The 18,055-nt window shown below is 58.2% G+C and overlaps 1 protein-coding gene across 1 annotated transcript; it reads left to right on the top strand.

Moving 5' to 3' along the window:
• The first annotated feature begins 133 nt into the window (after positions 1-133).
• METRNL (meteorin like, glial cell differentiation regulator) lies at positions 134-15,295 on the top strand. The gene is made up of 4 exons (NM_001206050.1): positions 134-396; positions 6,155-6,540; positions 13,460-13,519; positions 14,476-15,295. The coding sequence occupies exons 1-4, from the start codon at positions 236-238 to the stop codon at positions 14,796-14,798; spliced, it is 930 nt and encodes a 309-aa protein (NP_001192979.1). The 5' UTR covers positions 134-235; the 3' UTR covers positions 14,799-15,295.
• Positions 15,296-18,055: the final 2,760 nt, after the last annotated feature.

The following is an 18,055-nucleotide window of genomic DNA, read 5'->3' as shown; positions in this document are numbered from 1 at the left end:
GGACTTGCAGACTTCAGAGGCTCTATCGGCGGCGGCGGGCGCGGATCTGTGCGCACGGGTCCAGCGGCTCGGGCGGCCCCGACTCCGGCGGGGATGGGCGGGCGGCCGCCCTGGAGGCGCGGGGGGTGCGCGACCTGACCGCCTGGACTCGGAGCCCGGCCGCCCGGCCGCGCCGGGTCGAGGGTCTGCTCGTTTGGCGCGGACGCGGGACAGGCGGCCGAGCCGGAGCCAGAGCATGCGGGGCGCGACGCGGGCGGCTGGGGGGCGCGCGGGGCAGCTGTGGCCGAGGCCCCCCGCCCCGGGCCCTGGACCGCCGCCGCTGCTGCTGCTGCTGGCCGTGCTACTGGGCGGCGCGGGCGCGCAGTACTCGAGCGACCTGTGCAGCTGGAAGGGGAGGTGAGTCCGCGCGGCGCGAGCCCGGCCCTCGCGTCCACTCCCCTCCCGCGCGGGCCGAGCGCGCGGGGGCTCGGGGGCCCGGGGGCCCGCTCTCCAGGCCGAGTGCGGTCCCCGCCCTCCCCCGCCCCCGGTTCTAGAACAAAAGAGCCCGCGGCGTCCCGGTCCCCCGGCCCAGAGGACGCCCAGGGGAAGGCGCGCCTGCAGCGCGGTGGGGTCGGTTCCGTCTGGCAGCCCGTTCTCCCGGCGCAGGATCGCGCGGGTCGCCACTCGGTTCCCAGAGAGCCGCAGCCCGGACCCCCGCGACCCTTCACTGGAGGCGATCGGGGGTCAGCCCTCTGTCCCTTCCCGGGCTCTGCCCTCGGCGAGGAGTTGCGCGCCCCGGGCCGGGAGGAGCCGGGCCTGCGCTCAGGGCCGAGCGGGAAGGGACTGACGGGTCGGTAGGAGGGAGCGGCGACTCCGGTGGTCGGAGAGGGGGCCCTGGCGCTGACCGCGCGCTGACCACGTCGGTGCGGGCGGAGACGCGCGGGCGGGCACCTTGCGCCGGGCGAGTTCTGGGCCTGGTCGAGCCCCCCGCCCCGCCCGGTGAAGGTCAGGACGCCCTTGGCAGCGCGCGCTGGGCTCGGCGACCCCCCTTCACGCCCTCCGCCAAGGCAGGCAGCCGAGGACTTTTTTTTTTTTTTTAAACTGCAGTGTGACAGGCAAGTCACAAGCGTGGGCGGGGGGGTGGTTGGTGAGAGCGCAGATACTCAGGACGAGACCAGTCGTCTACCAGGGCGCCGGCCAGAGCCCGGCACCTCGCTGTCGGAGAAGACGGCATGTGCTTCGGAAGTTGCGGGTTCAAGAGTTTGCAGAGGGAGGGAGATGCTAGCGTCGTCTTCTCCGAAAACAGTGGGCCGGGACTCCCTTGGGGGCTGGGTGTCCGGGCGTCCCACCGTGCAGGGCCCCTAAAACCCTGCCTTCTGGTTGGAAGACTCCCGTGGCAGACACCTCATGCTGTGGGGGTGTCATGGGGTTATTTTGAGTGAATACGGTTTTTCCGAGAAGGGCATGGTTGTGCCAGGGTGCTGGGTTGTGCGTCAGCAGGGCAGCTGCCGGTCATCTTGGATATGTCCAGACCCAGTGTGCGTGCTCCTCCGTGGGATTTTCCCGGCAAGAATACTGGCGTGGGTTGCTGTTTCCTCCTCCAGGGGATCTTCCCCACCCAGGGATCAAACCCGGGTCTCTTGCATTGCAGGCGGATTCTTTATTGCTGAGCCACCCGGGAAGCCCGCAGTTCTTTGTGGAAATTGGCAATTACGTTGCTCCTTTCTCTCTACTTCCCACCCATCCCAGAGTGAAGGTCCCGGGCTCCTGAGGTTGGGCTGGTGTCACCCGCCCTCCAGGCTACAGAAGGTCTCCCGGCAGCAGGGGTTGGTGGAGCTGAGACTGGGCCCTGTGCAGCAGATCCGAGCTCTGGGGGAGGGTTGGCCTGGAGAATGCTGGCGCCAGCACAGAGCTGGCTGGGAGCCTCTGACTCTGACACACTCTTCTGGGGCTGCCCTTTCCCCCCTCGCTGGTAATTAAACTCCCTGCTTTGCAGCCTCTGCTAGATGAATCAGTGCATCCCCAAAATGAGGCCTTGGGGTGTCCTGCTTCAGCAGATCAAAAACAGAAACCCAGTCCCACCCCTGTGAGCTTGAATTTCCAGAGGAGGAGCTGACACCCTTTTCACATTCTTAGAGGACAAGTGTGCAGAGGATGCCTCCCCTGGAGACCCGAGGGAGCTGGGGACCATGTAGGTGTTTGTAGGGAGTAGAGGAATCCCTTCTTCTTCCTGTGCATCCTCTTATCTACCTGGAGAAACAGAGCCACTTGCCTGTACCCTCTTTCCCTCCATCATTGCTAATGAACCCCTGGTCTTGGACACCCTCCAATGTCCTCCACTCACCCTAAAGGTAGAAACTTGTCAAGGGTGGCTGCAGTGGTTGTAGAAGTTATGGGCAGGATCGGAGCAGAGATAGGTCCAAGTCACATTCCAGGAGCATAAGACCCCCCTCCCCCCACGCCAGCGTTGTAATCGCTGCCCCTCCAGTTACCTTTTTTTCACAGATCAGCTGACAGATTCTTACCCTGGTGCACTGGTTTGCCTGCTGATTCTATAGTGTTTATGACTTTTTATGAGCTGTTCTAAAGACAGCACAGGGTGGTGCAAGCCCCAATGCGCCAGGCAGTTTCTGATCCCCTGATACGAAGGGAGTTGCTTTTTTATGACACTGGCCACTCACATTTGACAGGCTGGATGTGTTTCTGGGTGTATCCAAACAATTAAGTAGGTTTTGAAATCCCTCTCCCTCGGCCAGGGCAGGATGCGTCCTATCTTTATTAGGCCCTGCTCATAAAGGTGGACCATGAACTTTCCCACTGAGATGGGCTGGGCACTGCCAGTATGTCACACCTGGGCTGTCTCTCCTGCGAGGTGGGGAAATGAAAGGTAACTCCAGGAAGCAGAGCCTTTTGGTTTCGCCCTTGATCTGAAGCTCTTCCTGACTTTAGTCAACCAGAGACCATCACTTCCTTCTGGTGACTCAAGGTTTGGACCAAGCTGTGGATATGAGTGGTGTGGGCTCTGCTGCCACCACACTGACCCTGTCAGAGAGTCGCTGTAGCAACTTGGAATTTGCCATCTTTCCCATAAAGGTGCTCCACGGGTGTGTGTCCTCCTGGGGAGTGACACTTCCCAACTCCCTGCCCACCCCCCCGCCTTTTTAATGCATTAATTCAGTTAAAATAATCCAAGATCAAATGAGTTTTCTCAGTTTCCTACGGCTGAATAGAACCATATTTTTTTTTTCCTGCATCCTTTAGCTTCATCACATCAGGGCATAGTTATTTCATTTTTGTTTGGTTAGGATGTCATTTGCATGTCATATGAAAATCGTTAAATACCATCACCAGTGACCATTACCCATGTGTTGTGTGTTTGCATCTCCAGCACTTTTGCATTAACAGAAGTTTTTTTCAGTCTTTCAGTGGTGACTAGATTTTCCGGTAGGTACTAGGTAGACCGCGAGTCTTCTACTTCAGCTGGCCCCAGGCTGAACGGAGCAGATGTCTGTCTGAATGGAGCTCTTGCTGTGAAGTGACCGTGGACACTCCTGTGTTGGGTGCCTAGTGGGAGTCTTGTTGGTCCTGATGTTTTAGTAAAACAAGAGAGAAGCAGCAGAGGTGCTGACTTCCCTGGTGGTTCAGTGGCTAAGACTCTGTGCTCAGAATGTAGGGGGCCCGGGTTTGATCCCTGGTCAGGGGACTAGGTCCTGCATGCCATAACTAAGAGTTCACATGGTGTAGCTAAAGGTCCTGTGTGCCACAGCGAAGATGGCAGACCCCGTGTGCCGCAAGTAGGACCTGGCACAGCCAAATAAGTAAATAAAAATAAATAACTTTTTAAAAAGAGAGAAGAGGCAGAGCAGAGCCTGTGCAGGTTCTGGGGATGGGGTGGACCTGCTAGAGGGTAAAGTGATGGGCGCCAAGTGATTTCTTGTCTGTCCACTGTCTTTTTGTTCCTAGTCCTCTTTTAGGTGGCGAGTGACTTGCGAGTAAATGGATGCATGTGGTCATGGGCACAGGCTGGTGGTGGCAGCCCCCGGGGCCTTGGGTCCACCTCCCCCTGGGCAGCGTGGGCTGGCCATCGGTCCCCATGAGGGCCCCCTTCACCCCTGCCAAGACGTGGGTGGAGGGTAAGCTCACCCCTTTTTCCCCCTCCACTGCTGAGGTTAAGGCAACTTAGTGAGAGGTACCCACAGCCTCTGCCGTGGGTTCTCCACTCCCTCGACCCCTAGGGTCCCCTCTTCCCACTGAGAGGGAAGCAAAGCCTTTAACGGGATGGTTTTTGTGGGAGAGAGAGTTGAGGATTGGTTCCTGGGCATGGGGCAAGTGTCCAGCTGCCCCTCGAGGCTGGAGCCAGGAGAGGAGGGACACTGTGATAAAGTTTGTTTGGCTGCATAAGAGCAGGGCTGATTATAGTCATCTGTGGCAACCACACACCATTTAGTCTAATTTTGTCGCCCAGCACTGTAATTACACCCATCCCCTCCTGTGTGTCAGATGAGCTCGTGTGAGTTTTATGTGGCTGTAATTTGTAAGTCTGTTCTGCGTGTGCGGCCCCGGTAGGCGTCTGAGGCCAGGCTGCCTATGACCCAAGGCCTTGGGGGTGGGGAGTGGGGTTAGGAGGGAGTTCACCTCCTTGACACCTCCTTCTGATGTGGTCTGCAGGGTGACTGTGCAGCCCCAGCCTGCAGCTGGCCGTCGTATGAAAAGCGAGGCTTTTCGGGGCCCAGAGCATGAGTCACCAACAGTAAATGCAAACCATATGTTATGTGTTTTCTCCTCTGCAGAAAAGGTTTCTGGTAACTCACTCAGGCCAGGGCTCTGAATATAGCATTGTTTATTTCACATAAAAATCCTAAGAATGTGGGTGAACCTGTCTGAGATCTGATCAGAACCAAATTTCATGTAATAAAACATTTAGTTGAAGTCACCGGGTTGAGTTCCAGGGCTGCTCGGTGGTCATGACGTAACCGTCACCACAAGCTGACATTTACATTACAAGTTTTGAGTAGGGGAAACTTGAACGTTTTTGATGGTTTCAATTTCTCGAAAACATAGCGTTACAACTTACTCAAGACCTGCCACCCCGAGAGCATAGCACACTTCATTTTTTCCTGTTTGGCATTTATTAGGACTGAAACCCGCTGAACTCCTCAGCAGTCCCCATCGGGAAGACAGGCATCCACAGATCTTTTGTGGTTTTTTCCACAGTTCCCTCCTGTGTTTCCCCATGGAGGACCTTTTCTTGACTTGTGTATCTTGCTTTGATGATATTTGAGTTTGTTTTGGGAAAAAAAAAAAAAAAAAACGATCGGCAATGCAGGGTCTTCAGGTTTACAAATGAATGACAAAGCGGTCACATCATTGCCTTCAAGACAATAGGAACATTGTGTCTAATGGGGACCCTAAAGACAAAACTTACCAACAACCTCCCCCCCCACCAACCAAATTGCTAACGTTCCCTTTGGTTTAAAAGCTGCTCCCTGGAGTGCATTCTTTATTGTCTGTGCATGGCATTCCAGCCTGCTTCCTGTCACTTGAATCTGCTCCCTGGTCTCCACTCCACTCAATGGGAATCTCCCATCAAATGAGCTTCCTGACCCTCATTTGGTCATCTGGAACCTGGGTTGGTGCCAACGTCTTGCTGGTGTTTCCCTGTTTATTTTTTGGAAGATCGGTCCCTTCCGTGTTTCCCACCTCCGCTGCACCTGTCACCATCCCAGCTCAGGGAGAGACCCCAAGGACTTGGGCTCAGAGGCCAGTGGAGTGTTGGGGTATTGAGAGGAGCCAGGAGCTCCCACATGTACCAAAGTGCTCAGAGTGGACGGGTGGGAGCACGTGGCCGCACCCCCTCCCTGGAGATGGACCCTCAGCTGCATGGTGGCGACAGCACCCACCTGTCTGTGGGTGAGGGGTGCTGCCGTGCCCTGCCAAGTTGCTTCAGTCGTTGTCCAACTCTTTGCAACCCTATGGACTGTAGCCTGCCGGGCTCTTCGGTCCATGGGGATTCTCCAGGCAAGAATACTGAAGTGGGTTGCTGTGCCCTCCTCCAGGGGATCTTTCTGACCCGAGAATCGAACCCATGTCTATTGCAGCTCCTGCACTGTAGGCAAATTCTTTACCGCGGTGCTCAGGTGCATCTCCCGACTGACGTGTCTCTCCCCCTCCGCAGCGGGCTGACACACGAGGCCCACAGGAAGGAGGTGGAGCAAGTTTACCTGCGCTGCTCGGCGGGCACCGTCGAGTGGATGTACCCGACCGGGGCGCTCATCGTGAACCTACGGCCCAACACCTTCTCGCCCTCCCGGAACCTGACTCTGTGCATCAAGCCCCTTAGGGGCTCCTCGGGGGCCAATATTTATTTGGAAAAGACTGGAGAACTGAAACTGCTGGTGAGGGATGGGGACCTCGGGCCCGGCCAGGCGCCGTGCTTTGGCTTCGAGCAGGGGGGCCTGTTTGTGGAGGCGACGCCACAGCAAGACATCAGCAGGAGGACCACGGGCTTCCAGTACGAGCTGACCAGCAGGCGCACGGGGCCGGACCTGCACGCCCTGTTGGGTGAGTGTGGCATGCAGGGTGCGGGGGTGGCCTCGGGGGGTTCCTCACCTGTTTGCTGGGCCTGCCCCCCATCCATCATCTCCTGCCCCCATCTCCTCTCACGAGGAAGAATCTCCAGGCAAGAACACGCTACCCGAGTCGGCTTCAGACCTGGTGGGTCTGCCCAAGGGTGGCCGAGGCTGCCCCCGGAGTGCTGTGGGCAGTTTGGACTCAGGACGATGGCCATGGGTCAGAACAGAACCGAGACATGGTCCTGGCCCCCAGTACACTCTTCTCCCCTGGACCAGCTGTGACTGCAATTTGAAATGGGTGCTTTTACCATCCAAACTCCTCCAAAGTTTCTCCTGACACACGAGTCGGTCAGGTGCTCTGGGTGTCGGCTGCAGCCCCTGAAACATTTTGGGTGGGAGTTGAGGCTGATTCCCGTTCCCGAGCTGAGGTGTCCTGAATCATGAGCCGATCCCGGGTTTCCCAGCCGATTTATGTGTGGGTGTCAGTGAGGACTCGTCCGTGTGGAGAGAGGGCACCAGCGCTGTGCCAGGCGGGGCGGCTGAGTGGCTGTGACAATCCGGGGACTCTGGGCGAGGTCCCCAAGGGAGTCTCTGGGTGGCTGAGGGCCGGTGTGTTGGCTTCAGATTTTCCTTCCTTCTCTTTGAGGCCAGCAGACAGCTCTGCTGCACCCTGTGGGGAGAGCAGTGTTGATCTCTGGAAAGTTCTGTGGGCAGAGAGGAGTGTGTGGCCCCAAGAGCTCCCACACAGGGCAAACTCAGGGTCTTTGTCGTTTCATCAGGGACAACCAGGCCCGGGGGCTCTAGCCCCGAGACACAGATGGCTCTGCAGGGTCCAAGTGTGTGGGGCGGGGGCTGGCAGCACTTGGTGCGCCATCTGCACCATCTTCCTCAATTCCAAAACTAGTCGGTAGCAAGATGCCTCCCAAGGGGAAGGTGGGAGCTCGGATAATCTTGGGGGCAGGTTCCAGGCAGCTGTTCTTCAGTGACTGACTGAGATGATGGGCCCTGGGGAGTGCTTTGGCATCAAGTAATGGAGGTGAGACAGGGGTCCTGCTCACACCCCATAGTGCATAGGGTAGCCCCAACACGGAGAATGAGCTGGCCCCAAGTGTTGGCATGGTCCCTCCACCATGGAGGATGACCTGGTCCCACACGTCAGCAGTGCTGAGGTCGAAACACCTGGTGTGAGGGGTGGATCAGCCCCAAGAATAGTATAGTCTCCACATTTTAGGGAATAAAATCTTCCACTGGGAAAACTCAGACCTCCTAGGATTTGAAATGTAGACTTTTCTCCTGAGTGTGAATCTCCAGTATATTGTCCTATTGTTCTTGACTCCCATGATTTTCCAAAACCTTCACTCTCTCTCAACCTAAACTGGTCTGTTATAGAGCTTCAGCGTATGGCTGCCCAGGTAGGACCCCTCCCCCCAGGGCCTGACTGGGTAGGACCCTGTCAGGAATGCTGAAAGTGGCTATAAAACCCCAGGACTTGAATAAAACTTTAACCACAACAGCCTTTATCTTGATCACCAGCAAGTGATCACCGGGGCTCGCTCTGGTGTGTATACGTATGGAGCGGGGAGCCACTGGAGTTAAACTCGCCATAAAAACAAAATCTGGAAAAACCCAGTCACCAAATTTGACGTGTCTGACCACGGCGATGGTTGGCCGAGGGGGCAGATGTTAGGAACTCGCCAGCGTTCCTTTTACTGATTAAAATGTTGATGGGTTGAGACCATTGGGCTACTGGTCACTTGTTCTCTCCGGCTGGAACTTTGTTCTTCTTTGCCGTGCGGCTCCCACCAGATTCTCAGAGGCCATGGCGTAAAGGTCTTCCTGTGATGCCACCTGGGTGCTCTGGTCAGCACAGACTGGAGTCTCTGGTGGAAAATTCACCATGTGGTCGCAACCTGGAGTGACTCAGCCTGTGACTCAGCCCTGGGGACCCAAGACTTTCTCTCGCCTTATCTGGGGCCAGGATCTGAGCTTCCCCAGACCCCAGGTCCATGTTTCCAGGCTAGGGCAGTAAGTGGATTTGGGAGAGCCCTGTGGGGTCCCAGAGAGGAGGCCCCATGTGATGGGGTGGGTCATCTGGTCACTAGCCAGGGCCCCACACTGGTTGCATGGCTGCGGCTGGACATTGAGCTACTGGGGTGCCCTTGTTACTCCCAGCCATATGCTTGCCTGGCCTTGGAGTGTCACTTTAAATCTGGGGCCTGCAGGGATCCCAGGGACCCTGGGGGTAATGGGGCGTGAGTGTCCATCTATCTGCCCAGTGGCTGGGGCGCTGGCCTGGGGCAGTATATATGCAGTAACTGTCAGAACTTGAGATGGGGACTCAAGATGCTCCCAGGGTCTGGCAGCTGTGGGCCCAGCACCTCTCTGTCCTGAAGGAGGCGAGGGTAGCAGGGATCCGGGGAGGCTGGTCCATCCCTTCTCCCCAGGGATGCATCCCTAAGCTTTTAATGCCAAAGGAATGGGTACGTAATGTGGAATGCTGGTCCCAGCCATCTGGCAGCAGTGACCTCCCCTGGGACTGGGCGGGCTCTCAGAGGGCAGTGCCCTCCTGTCTGGCCCTGGCTCCATCTGGGAGACCCCGGTGAAGCCAGATCCCTGGTGCGTGGGCTGTGGAGGCCAGCGCATGTCCTGGGGCCGAGCAGCCCAGGAAGCAACCTGCTGCGGAGGTGGACAAGCCTTCTCCCTCGCCGATGAGTCACGAGTTCCAGTTTGTGCTGACATGAAAAGTAGAGGCCCTGTGGGCTGGGATCCCGGAGGAGGGGAGGTGTGCATGAGCCTCGCCGGCCGCAGCTCTGGGTGGTTCCGCCGGGCGTGTTTACGGCGAGCGTGTCAGCCTCGTGTTCATCATGTTGCACAATCGGCTGCCTCGTATGAACTGAGACGTGCCGACAGCCAAAGAAGAGGCCAGAACAGAGAGGCAGGCGGAGACAGAGGGGTAGGCGGGCGGCAGGGGTCCTTCAGCCCCGGGGGACTCAGGATTGGGCTGCCAAGTGGCCAGAGCGGGGGGACCTGGCCCCTCCCCTCCCCCTCCCACGAGAGCCTCGCCAGGCACCTGAGGAAGCCAGCACTCCCTCCTCTGGTGCTGGAAAAGTCTGGCAGGATATAAAAGGCAGGTGAGCAGCCAGATGCAACTCACTAGTGGAAGAAGCTCCAGGCCACGCCTGGACCGTGTGCCGAGGCCTCACTGTGGCCCCGGCTGACCATCTTCCGCAGGGTCCCAGTACACTCGGGTAAACGGGCACTGGCAGTACCCCCGTGGCCCAGTGGGCTGGGGGACCCATTGGGGTGGCCAGCAAGGGAGGGCAGGGGTGTTACTCGGTCTGGTTCTAAGGGACAGAGGCAGACCCCATCTTTGGGGTTCTTCTGGGACCCTTGATTCCAGCCTGTTCTTTTCCTGCTTAGGGAGCTGAGAAGCAGGGGAGGGCTGTGTGTGATGCCCACCCAGAGCTGGCCCCCTGTGTGCAGGTGAAGGGGGACGGCAGTGGTGTTTCAGACCCACGGCTAGAGGGTGGGGAGGGGCAGGAGGACTCACCCTTGTGCCGGCCGGGAAGGCTCAGAAGTGGCACCCATCGCTGCTTGTGGGTGTCAGGTGGGGTGAGGCGGCCTGGGTACCACAGTTTCTGATGGGCTTCACCTCCCCTCCTCTTTGAAACCGCTCTGTTGGTGAGTCAGAGGCAAATGACCCTTTTGCGGGGGTCCCTTCTGAGATTCCCCGCCTCAGGCACCTTAGAATATAGGAGTGGCCTTGAGGGGCCATGGGAGGTAAACAACAGCGTGCAGAAATGAGAAGAAACTTGGTTATTTCCTGGAAACAGAACTTAATTTTTTCCTTGAAAATTTAGTTTCTGGCACCAGTGCTTCTCCAGCTCCCCGAGTCATTATTAAGATTACTTTTCATCTTATCCAGCTCCAGGCTCTTGAGGTGGAGGTGTGACTCCTTGCTCACCAGGAAAAGGAAGGGAGGAGAGCAGGTGTGGAGGAGACGGCCGGTGAGGGGAGAGTTCCCTGTGCTTGTGGGGCCTCTACAGGGGGCGACCAGCCTGAGTTCGGTCCCTCAGGGTCCTGTGGGGCAATGTTACCTTGCAGCCCGGAGTTGGGGTGAGCGCGGGGTTGTCGTGCCAATCAGAGGAGGCTCTCGGCTTAGGGAACACTGGCCACATTGCCATCTGCACTTTCCTCCCTGTTAAAATGCTGCGTTTCCCCACCTGGCAAGGCTGTGCTGGAGACCCCAGAGGGCGTCTCACACGAGATCTCCACCCCAGTCATCCTTACCTCGGCCGTCCCACCTGCTGAACCAGCATCTCACCATCTGCAAACATCTCCTTGGGCGTCGGGCTGCCCGGAGCCTGACAGTAGGGGGCTGCCCTTCCCATCTGTACCTGCCATTCTCACCTGCGTCCCTGCCACCTCCAGGCTGGTCTCCTCGACCCTGTTTTTTTCCCCACTTCATTCAGTTCATTTTATACACATTCCAGAGTAATCTGCTCCACGTCCACACTCCCCTGTCCCTCCCCTTTTCCGAGAACCACAGGCCAGAATTCCACCCGGCCCCTGGGTCACCCCCTCCCCACCATCCCCGCAAGGAAACGAGATTCGATGTGTCAGGAACCAGCACATTCCACTCTGCCTTTACAAGCCTGACTCCGATTAATAATTGTTTCCAGACTGCTGCTGTTAGCATCTGCAGCCTGGATTCTCCACGAAGGTGCCTACACTTCATAAAGCTCAGGGTCATAGAGAGTCGCAGGGGGTGCGGGATTTGTTAGCTCCAGCTGTCTGTGTGGCGCCAGCTCATTGAGGCTTTGACAGGAGGGTCTGCAGGCTGCTGCCCACCTGCCCCTGGGGCCACCGGGTCCTCGGACATCCTCCATGGGACTGGGCTTGAGTCAGGGCCCGGGACAAGCTCGTGCCACCTTTCTCCCCAGCAATCAGCCAAGGTCCTGGAGCCTATGACCCACAGACGGTGAGGCTCCAGGGCTTGGCGATTACACATACCTAGGCCTGCAGTCCAACCTGGGTGAGTGGCCTGGGCCCATCTCAGCTTCTGGAGAGTTTGTGCAGACCTCACCTCTCATCCCCCTGCCCTTGGAGCTTGCAAGGCCTGGCCCCGGGGCCCCAGGTGGGGGCCTCTGTCCCTTGGGGACACCGCCAGGATGGGAAGTCTCCCCACTGCCATGAGCTGCCTCTCATAAGATGCAAGTCCCCCCAGTGCACGTGAGGCCGTGCAACCCACTTTCCTCACCATAGTGACCTCTGTCAGGCCCACTGTGGGCAGCAGACCCCCGGCAGGCTAGAGGTAGGGGACCCCCCAGTTGACCACCCTCTTTTTTAGGGGAGGCCCTCAAGGCTGGGGGTCCACACTCATGACAAAGAGCCACAGGTGGGCAGAAGGCACGGGATTTGGAGCTAGGGCAGGAGGCGCTCAGTCCTCTCAGATGCTTCCGACGCTCCAACAGGCTGTTCTTGTTCTGTGGCTTCTCTTTTTTCCTGATAACTTGACAGACACGCCCGTGAGTCATGCACTCGCCAGACTGGACTGGGACGCGTGCACCCACCCCCGCTGGGGGCAGGACAGGAAGGCCAGCGCTCTGGACACGTCATGTCCATCCTCAGGGGGTCCCAGGACACTGGAGACTCCAGGGTCATCTCTGGCTGCCCCCACACACACTCTGGGTCCCAGAGGCCCCTCCTGTTCTCCTCCGCGTTTCCCTGTCTCCTCCAGGGCCCCGAGTGACTGCAGCCCCTGGGCAGGTGATGGCTCAGCCCAGTTCACAGCCAGGCAGGCAGACAGCTGTAGCTTTGTCCAGGCCCAGTGAGCGTCAAGACTGGAGACCCTGTGGGGCCTTTAGAATGTGAAAGAGCCGAGGGAAGCTTGTCCTGGTGAGCGTTCATACCTAATGTTTCTGTTGTTAGGGAGTTTGGGCCCATAGAAACAGGTGAGGAAAAGTGCAACATCAGAGCCAAATAATAAACTTGTGTCTCCCCACATCCACTCTTGAGTTAGGAGCGCCGTGGTCCCTGGGGGTCCCCTGAGTCTCAAGGTTTCTCTTTCCCCCGTCCCCAGCCTTTCTGGAGGGCTCCTGCCCATCTGAGTCAGTAGGTGGAGGGCAGGGTGAGGACTGAGCCGGGGCAGAGGCCCACCGAGAGGGACTGGTTTGTCTGGAGGAATCAGCCTCCTCCAACATCTAGGGATCTCAGAGGGGATCCTGTGAACTGAGCTTGCTGTGAAAGGTGTCTGGAGGGGTTTGGAGGTGGTCACCCGGTCCCATTGGTTAGACAAGGCCCCCGCCACTGAAGCAGGTGGACACGTCTCTCACTCCCACCAATGCGCTAAGCAGGGCCACAGCCTCCTGGCGCTTCTAGACAGTGCTTTGACCTCCTGTGGAATGGGGGTGGCAGATGGGACTGTGGGGACAGGCAGTGTGAGTGGGAGGCCCTGGCATTTCCAGGCCTGACCACCGAGGCCATGTAAGGCTCTTGGCCAGGCTGGTGTCAGGAATGCGGCTTCAGATGAGCTCAGGTTGGTTTCGGCACCGAAAAGCGACTTAGAGCCCAATGGTTGCTTGCCAAGTGTGACTGCAGACATGAGCTGAGTGCAGTCCAGCACAAAACTCCACTTGCCCTTCATTTTCATGCCATCGCAGGCGGCCTAGGTGAGCCTGGAACTCCTAGAGACATCTCCCCACCCACGAGGCAGAGGTCATGGTCCCGCCTGCTAGCTCTCTTGGCACATTGATGGCAGAGGCCCCTGGGTCTAGACAGTTGCCGCTGATAGCAGAGGATTTATAGGATGTTATATGGCCTGCGAGCTGTCGGCGGGAGGGTCTGTGCTCCTCGAGCTTCCACAGGCCCCATCTGACCCCACACCTGGCTCTGTCCTCTCCCTGCAGCCCCGTGCCGCCCTTGCAGCCACACAGAGGTTCTCTTGGCCGTCTGCACCAGCGACTTTGGTGAGTATGCTGAAGGGTCCCACCATGTGGGAGAAATAAACCCCCTGGGGGGAAGAGACTCTCCTGAAGACTGGGCTTGGCCCCCCCTTCCATCACCAATTGCAGGTCATGGGAAAATGCCTTCCTTTCCACTCATTTAGAGTGACCCTAGCCCCAGCCCAAGGGAAGGGACCTGTGTGCAGGGCCGGGCGAGAGTTGGGAATTCCTCTTTAAGGTGGGAATTCCTGTTTGAGGGGATATTGAGCATTTTCCTACTTTGTGCTTGAGCCCAAGTCCTGGTGCCCCACCCACACCCAGGTCCCTTGCAGGCTCCGAAGAGGGAGTTAGAGGCACTGGCGGGGCCAGGGCTGAGGTCAGGGACTCAGCCTCCGCCTGTTTATGACATTGGCACAAACATTCTCGGGTTAAGGGTGGCAACACTCAGTATGAGTTTGCTGGAACTGGCCCAGCGGGACCTGACTCTGCCCTCTAGGCTCCCAGGGCAGTTGGGGAGTGGAAGTGCAACCCCCCTTCTTCTTTCTGGCCCCGCACAGAGGGGATCTGGGGCTGGGCTAAGGGTGCCCAAGCCTGTGCCTGCTCTGTCCTTCTTCCTGTCACGTCCCTCTCCTCCAAGCTTCACCCTTTCTGTCCGATCTTGATGCAGGATCACAGCAGATCTTGGGTATTAACTGCAGTCACTTTTCTTGTTCCAACTTGAAAAGTTGGTGCACAGTGAGGTTTGTACCTTCTGTTTTCCTCCACTTCTGTGACTGGACCTTGAGAGAAGTACATCTTTGCCCCCCGACAGTGTGAGTGGCTGGGCAGCCCCTAGGCAGCCTCTTGGGTGTGGATTGCACTTTCTAATGAGAATTTCTGGAAGGCAGCATTCAGGATCAGTTCCCAGTTTTGCTGCGGGGTGCAGGGTGTGCTCTTGGCTTGGTGAGCACCCTGCTGACCCCCATCTCCTTCCTCTGCAGTCGTCCGAGGCTCCATCCAGAAAGTCACCCACGAGCCGGAGCGGCAGGAGTCGGCCATCCACCTGAACGTGAGCCGGCTCTACCGGCAGAAGAGCAGGGTGTTCCGGCCGGCCCCTGAGGGCGAGGGCGGCGGCTGGCGGGGGCGCGTCTCCACGCTACTGGAGTGCGGCGTCCGGCCTGGGCACGGCGAGTTTCTCTTCACCGGCCACATGCACTTTGGGGAGGCCTGGCTTGGCTGCGCCCCACGCTTCAAGGATTTCCAAAGGATGTACAGGGACGCTGAGGAGAGGGGGCTGAACCCCTGCGAGATGGGCACGGAGTGAGCGCCAGGTGACCGCGGCCGCAGCAGTGGACACTCACACTGTGCTGGATGCCTGGCTCTCCAGCTGGGTAGGCACACGCTGCATGCGGCCCCACAAGGTTCCAGCCAAGGACTCCCTGACAGATTGATCGGAGATGCTGTAACATGCCAACTAAGTTATTATATTTTTTTTAAAAAAGAAATGTCCATAGGAAGCAAACTCCCGTGTCGTAAAATGCCTTTGTGTTTGTTTCATACTGTTTTCTGAGCATCTGAAGTCACTGTGTTTGGCTGGTGTGTTGGGTGAAGTGTGGGGGCCATAGCCCACTGCGGATGCCCGACACCAGGCTTGGGTACTGTTCAAAGTTGTTTCTTATGATGGAAATTTATGGAGCCAGACACCTAATGGTTTTTCATTTTGTTTTTGAATTTTTAAAGGGGGGGCTTTGCCAGCCACCATCATTTTGGGACTGCAGGCTGTTTCCATTCCAGGGAATAAAGACCAGCCTCTGACGGATCAATGGCGCGTCTGTCTTCGGGCCTGGTCAGGGCTGTGTGGCCCTTAGCTGGGGGTCCAGGTCAGATCTTCTCCTGGGGTCAGTGCCCCCCACCGCCAGCCCTGGCGTTAGGGACCTTTCATACTGGACCCAACTCTAAATGAGGCTGTTACCTCCATACTTACAACCCCTGCCTTTCTGGTGGACCAACCCCACCCCCTTCCTGTTAACCCAGATGCTGCCCTTTGACCTCAGCTTCCCCCAAATGCCTGATCCCAGGGCAAGTGTCTAGATACCCAGGGGCTGTTCTGAGCCCCAGATCCTCAAGGATGTCAGTGTCCTACAACTGCCGAAGCAGATGACCACAACCCAGGAGCTTAAATAACAGGTGCTTATTCTCACATGGTTTGAGAGACCGGAAATCCAAAATCAAGGTGTGGGCAGGGGTGCACTCCCTGCAACAGCGCCAGGGGAGACCCCTCCTTGTCTCTTCCAGCTTCTGGTGCTGCCAACAGTCCTTGGTCCTTGATCTGGTGGACACATCACAGTCTCTGTTCTGCTGTCCCTTGGCCTTCTTCCCTCTGAGTATCTCTGTCCACGTGTCCCTCCACTTATACGCCCAACAATTGCTGGACCCAGGCCCACCCTGACCCAGTAAGACCTCATCTTGATCATACCTGCAAAGACTTCATTTCCAAATGAGTTCACATGCACAGGTGCTGGGTAAGATAAGAATCTCAGGAGATACTCTGTTCATCCTGTTAAGGGCTTCACCTTAACAGGTTTTTCATGTAATCAGACCCCAGGCTGTGATTCTTCCCAAGCAACTGCCGAGACGCCAGGGACCTGGGAGAGGCTGACACCGATCAATGAACACCCAGCCAGCTGCACAGAAAACTCAGGCACACCACGAGGAGTGGCTGTCTGCCGGCTCAGGCCTGTGTGGGTCAGCTCAGGTGTGCCCTGGCTCAGGCCTGTGGGCTCCTGCAGGTCGCAACAAGAAGCAGGTGCTCAATACCTGCCCAGCAAGAAGCAGGGTGATGACCTGAAGCAGCAGGTCTGGTGACGGGCACAGGGCCCACTGTGGCTAGTCACTGGGATGTGTTACGCCAGGAGGACGCCTGTAACAGCAGCAGACGTGCCTGGCCCAAGGCGGGGGAGGAGCTGACCCGCTCCTGGGTTCATGCATTGGGTTTTCTGGGCTGGCTGGGCACGCGGATGCTGCAGAACCAGATTGTCGGGCTTTGGGCTGGCGTCCCTCACGTCAGTCAATACAGGGACGCCGGGATCTGCCCCAGGAGGATCCGGGGCCTTGACCCCATGTGCTGATGTCTGGTGGACAGCAGCGTTTCCTCCACGTGAGGCTGAAGCTTTGCAGGAAGTGCCTGGGGGTGGAGGCCTCTTGGCGAGAGGCTGGAGGGAGCGTGTTGGACAGGCTGGGGAGAGGGTGGGGTTTGGCGCTGAGAGTGCGGCCCCGCAGGTGGGTGCCTGGTGCCGGCACGTGGGAGGTTTCTCTCTTTGGCCAAGCAGAGCCCTGGCAGTAGTCCAGGGCCGCTGGGTTTTGGGGAGAGGATGGAAAGGTCACCATTTCTGAAGGGGTGCAGAGCCCCCACCTCCATCCAACCTGTGCCTTCCTGCTGCCCAGGGGCTACTGTGGGGTCTGAGGCCCCCGCATGCACCAGCCCACTCTCTTAACAACCGAACTCCTGCCCCCTCAACACTGTGGAGCCCTGAGGGGAATAGGCACCTGGAGGCTCTATGGAGGGTCCTTATGACTGACCAGTGGCCCTTGGCCCAGTGTCTCTGTCTTGGCTCCGGGCAACCCCCGTCTCTCTGTGGATGGAGAGGCCGGCAGCCCCCTGTGCCTCCATCCAGAGGTTGAAGGGGAGGCGTGGAGGAGCCCTGAGTCCTAGCCCGGGGTCCCCTGGATCCCACCTCCCTCCTGCCAAGTGGTGCCCCCCACCCCCACCCCTCGTGTCCACTCTCTCCCATCTTGCACACTCTGCACCGGTCGGCCAAAGCCCAGGAACCACCCAAGAAACACCTCCTCCTGGCAGACCCTAAATGAGATCCCTACTCTCTTGGCCCCTGTGACACTGGGCATGCTGGTGGGAGCCCCAGGTCCTGGGCTTCCCAATAACATCAAGGTCAGGAAACACCTTCTGAGCCTCTCAGCCACCATGGCGTCTGTGGGCATCAGCTCTCCTGCTTCCTGATGGTGCCCGTATGCTGAGGGTGCTTTCTCCTCCTCTCCAGTCTGTGCTTTCCTAGGACATATATGGGTCCCTGGCCCTCTCCTGCTGCTGGTCTGGGCTTCCTGAAGCCTCAGGCCCCTGCACCCCAATGCAAGGGGACCACCCACCTCTCCCCTGTCCCGACCACCTGAGGAGTCAGGCTGCCCCTGCAACCTCCAGCTGGGGGCTGCTCATCATATGCCCCAGACCTCATTTCCAGCACCATCGGTGCCTGCCCGGAGGAGCCAGGGTGGGATGGACCCCAGGTGTAGGGGCCGTGTGCTCACCAGGGCTTACCCTTGACCCACACCTGCCTGTGTGGTCCACTGGGACCCAGGGAAACCTCCAGACTGCTGCATGTGGGAGTCCCTGTCCTGGCCTCCAGAGGCCAGCTGGCCCCCAGGTGAGGGCCCCTGTGGACATCCCAGGTCAGACTGGATGGCCTGACACATGCACTGTTGCTCTGAGCCTCCTCTTTGCTGGGTGAGAGTGGAGCCTAGAGTCAGATGCACCTGCGGGGCTTCCCTTCCAGCTCCAGCACCAGGAGG

The sequence above is a fragment of the Bos taurus genome, chromosome 19 (genome assembly GCF_002263795.3).
Source record: "Bos taurus isolate L1 Dominette 01449 registration number 42190680 breed Hereford chromosome 19, ARS-UCD2.0, whole genome shotgun sequence".
In the NCBI taxonomy this organism is placed as follows: Eukaryota; Metazoa; Chordata; class Mammalia; order Artiodactyla; family Bovidae; genus Bos; species Bos taurus.
Note: the sequence above shows the minus strand (reverse complement) of the source record. Positions and strands in the feature narration are given on the sequence as shown.

Excerpts from the sequence above, each read along its gene's own strand:
- METRNL (NM_001206050.1), top strand. The coding sequence starts at position 236 with ATGCGGGGCGCGACGCGGGCGGCTGGGGGGCGCGCGGGGCAGCTGTGG. Across the intron at positions 6,541-13,459 it reads GGACCTGCACGCCCTGTTGG|CCCCGTGCCGCCCTTGCAGC; the intron begins GTGAGTGTGGCA and ends CTCTCCCTGCAG. Across the intron at positions 13,520-14,475 it reads CGTCTGCACCAGCGACTTTG|TCGTCCGAGGCTCCATCCAG; the intron begins GTGAGTATGCTG and ends CTTCCTCTGCAG.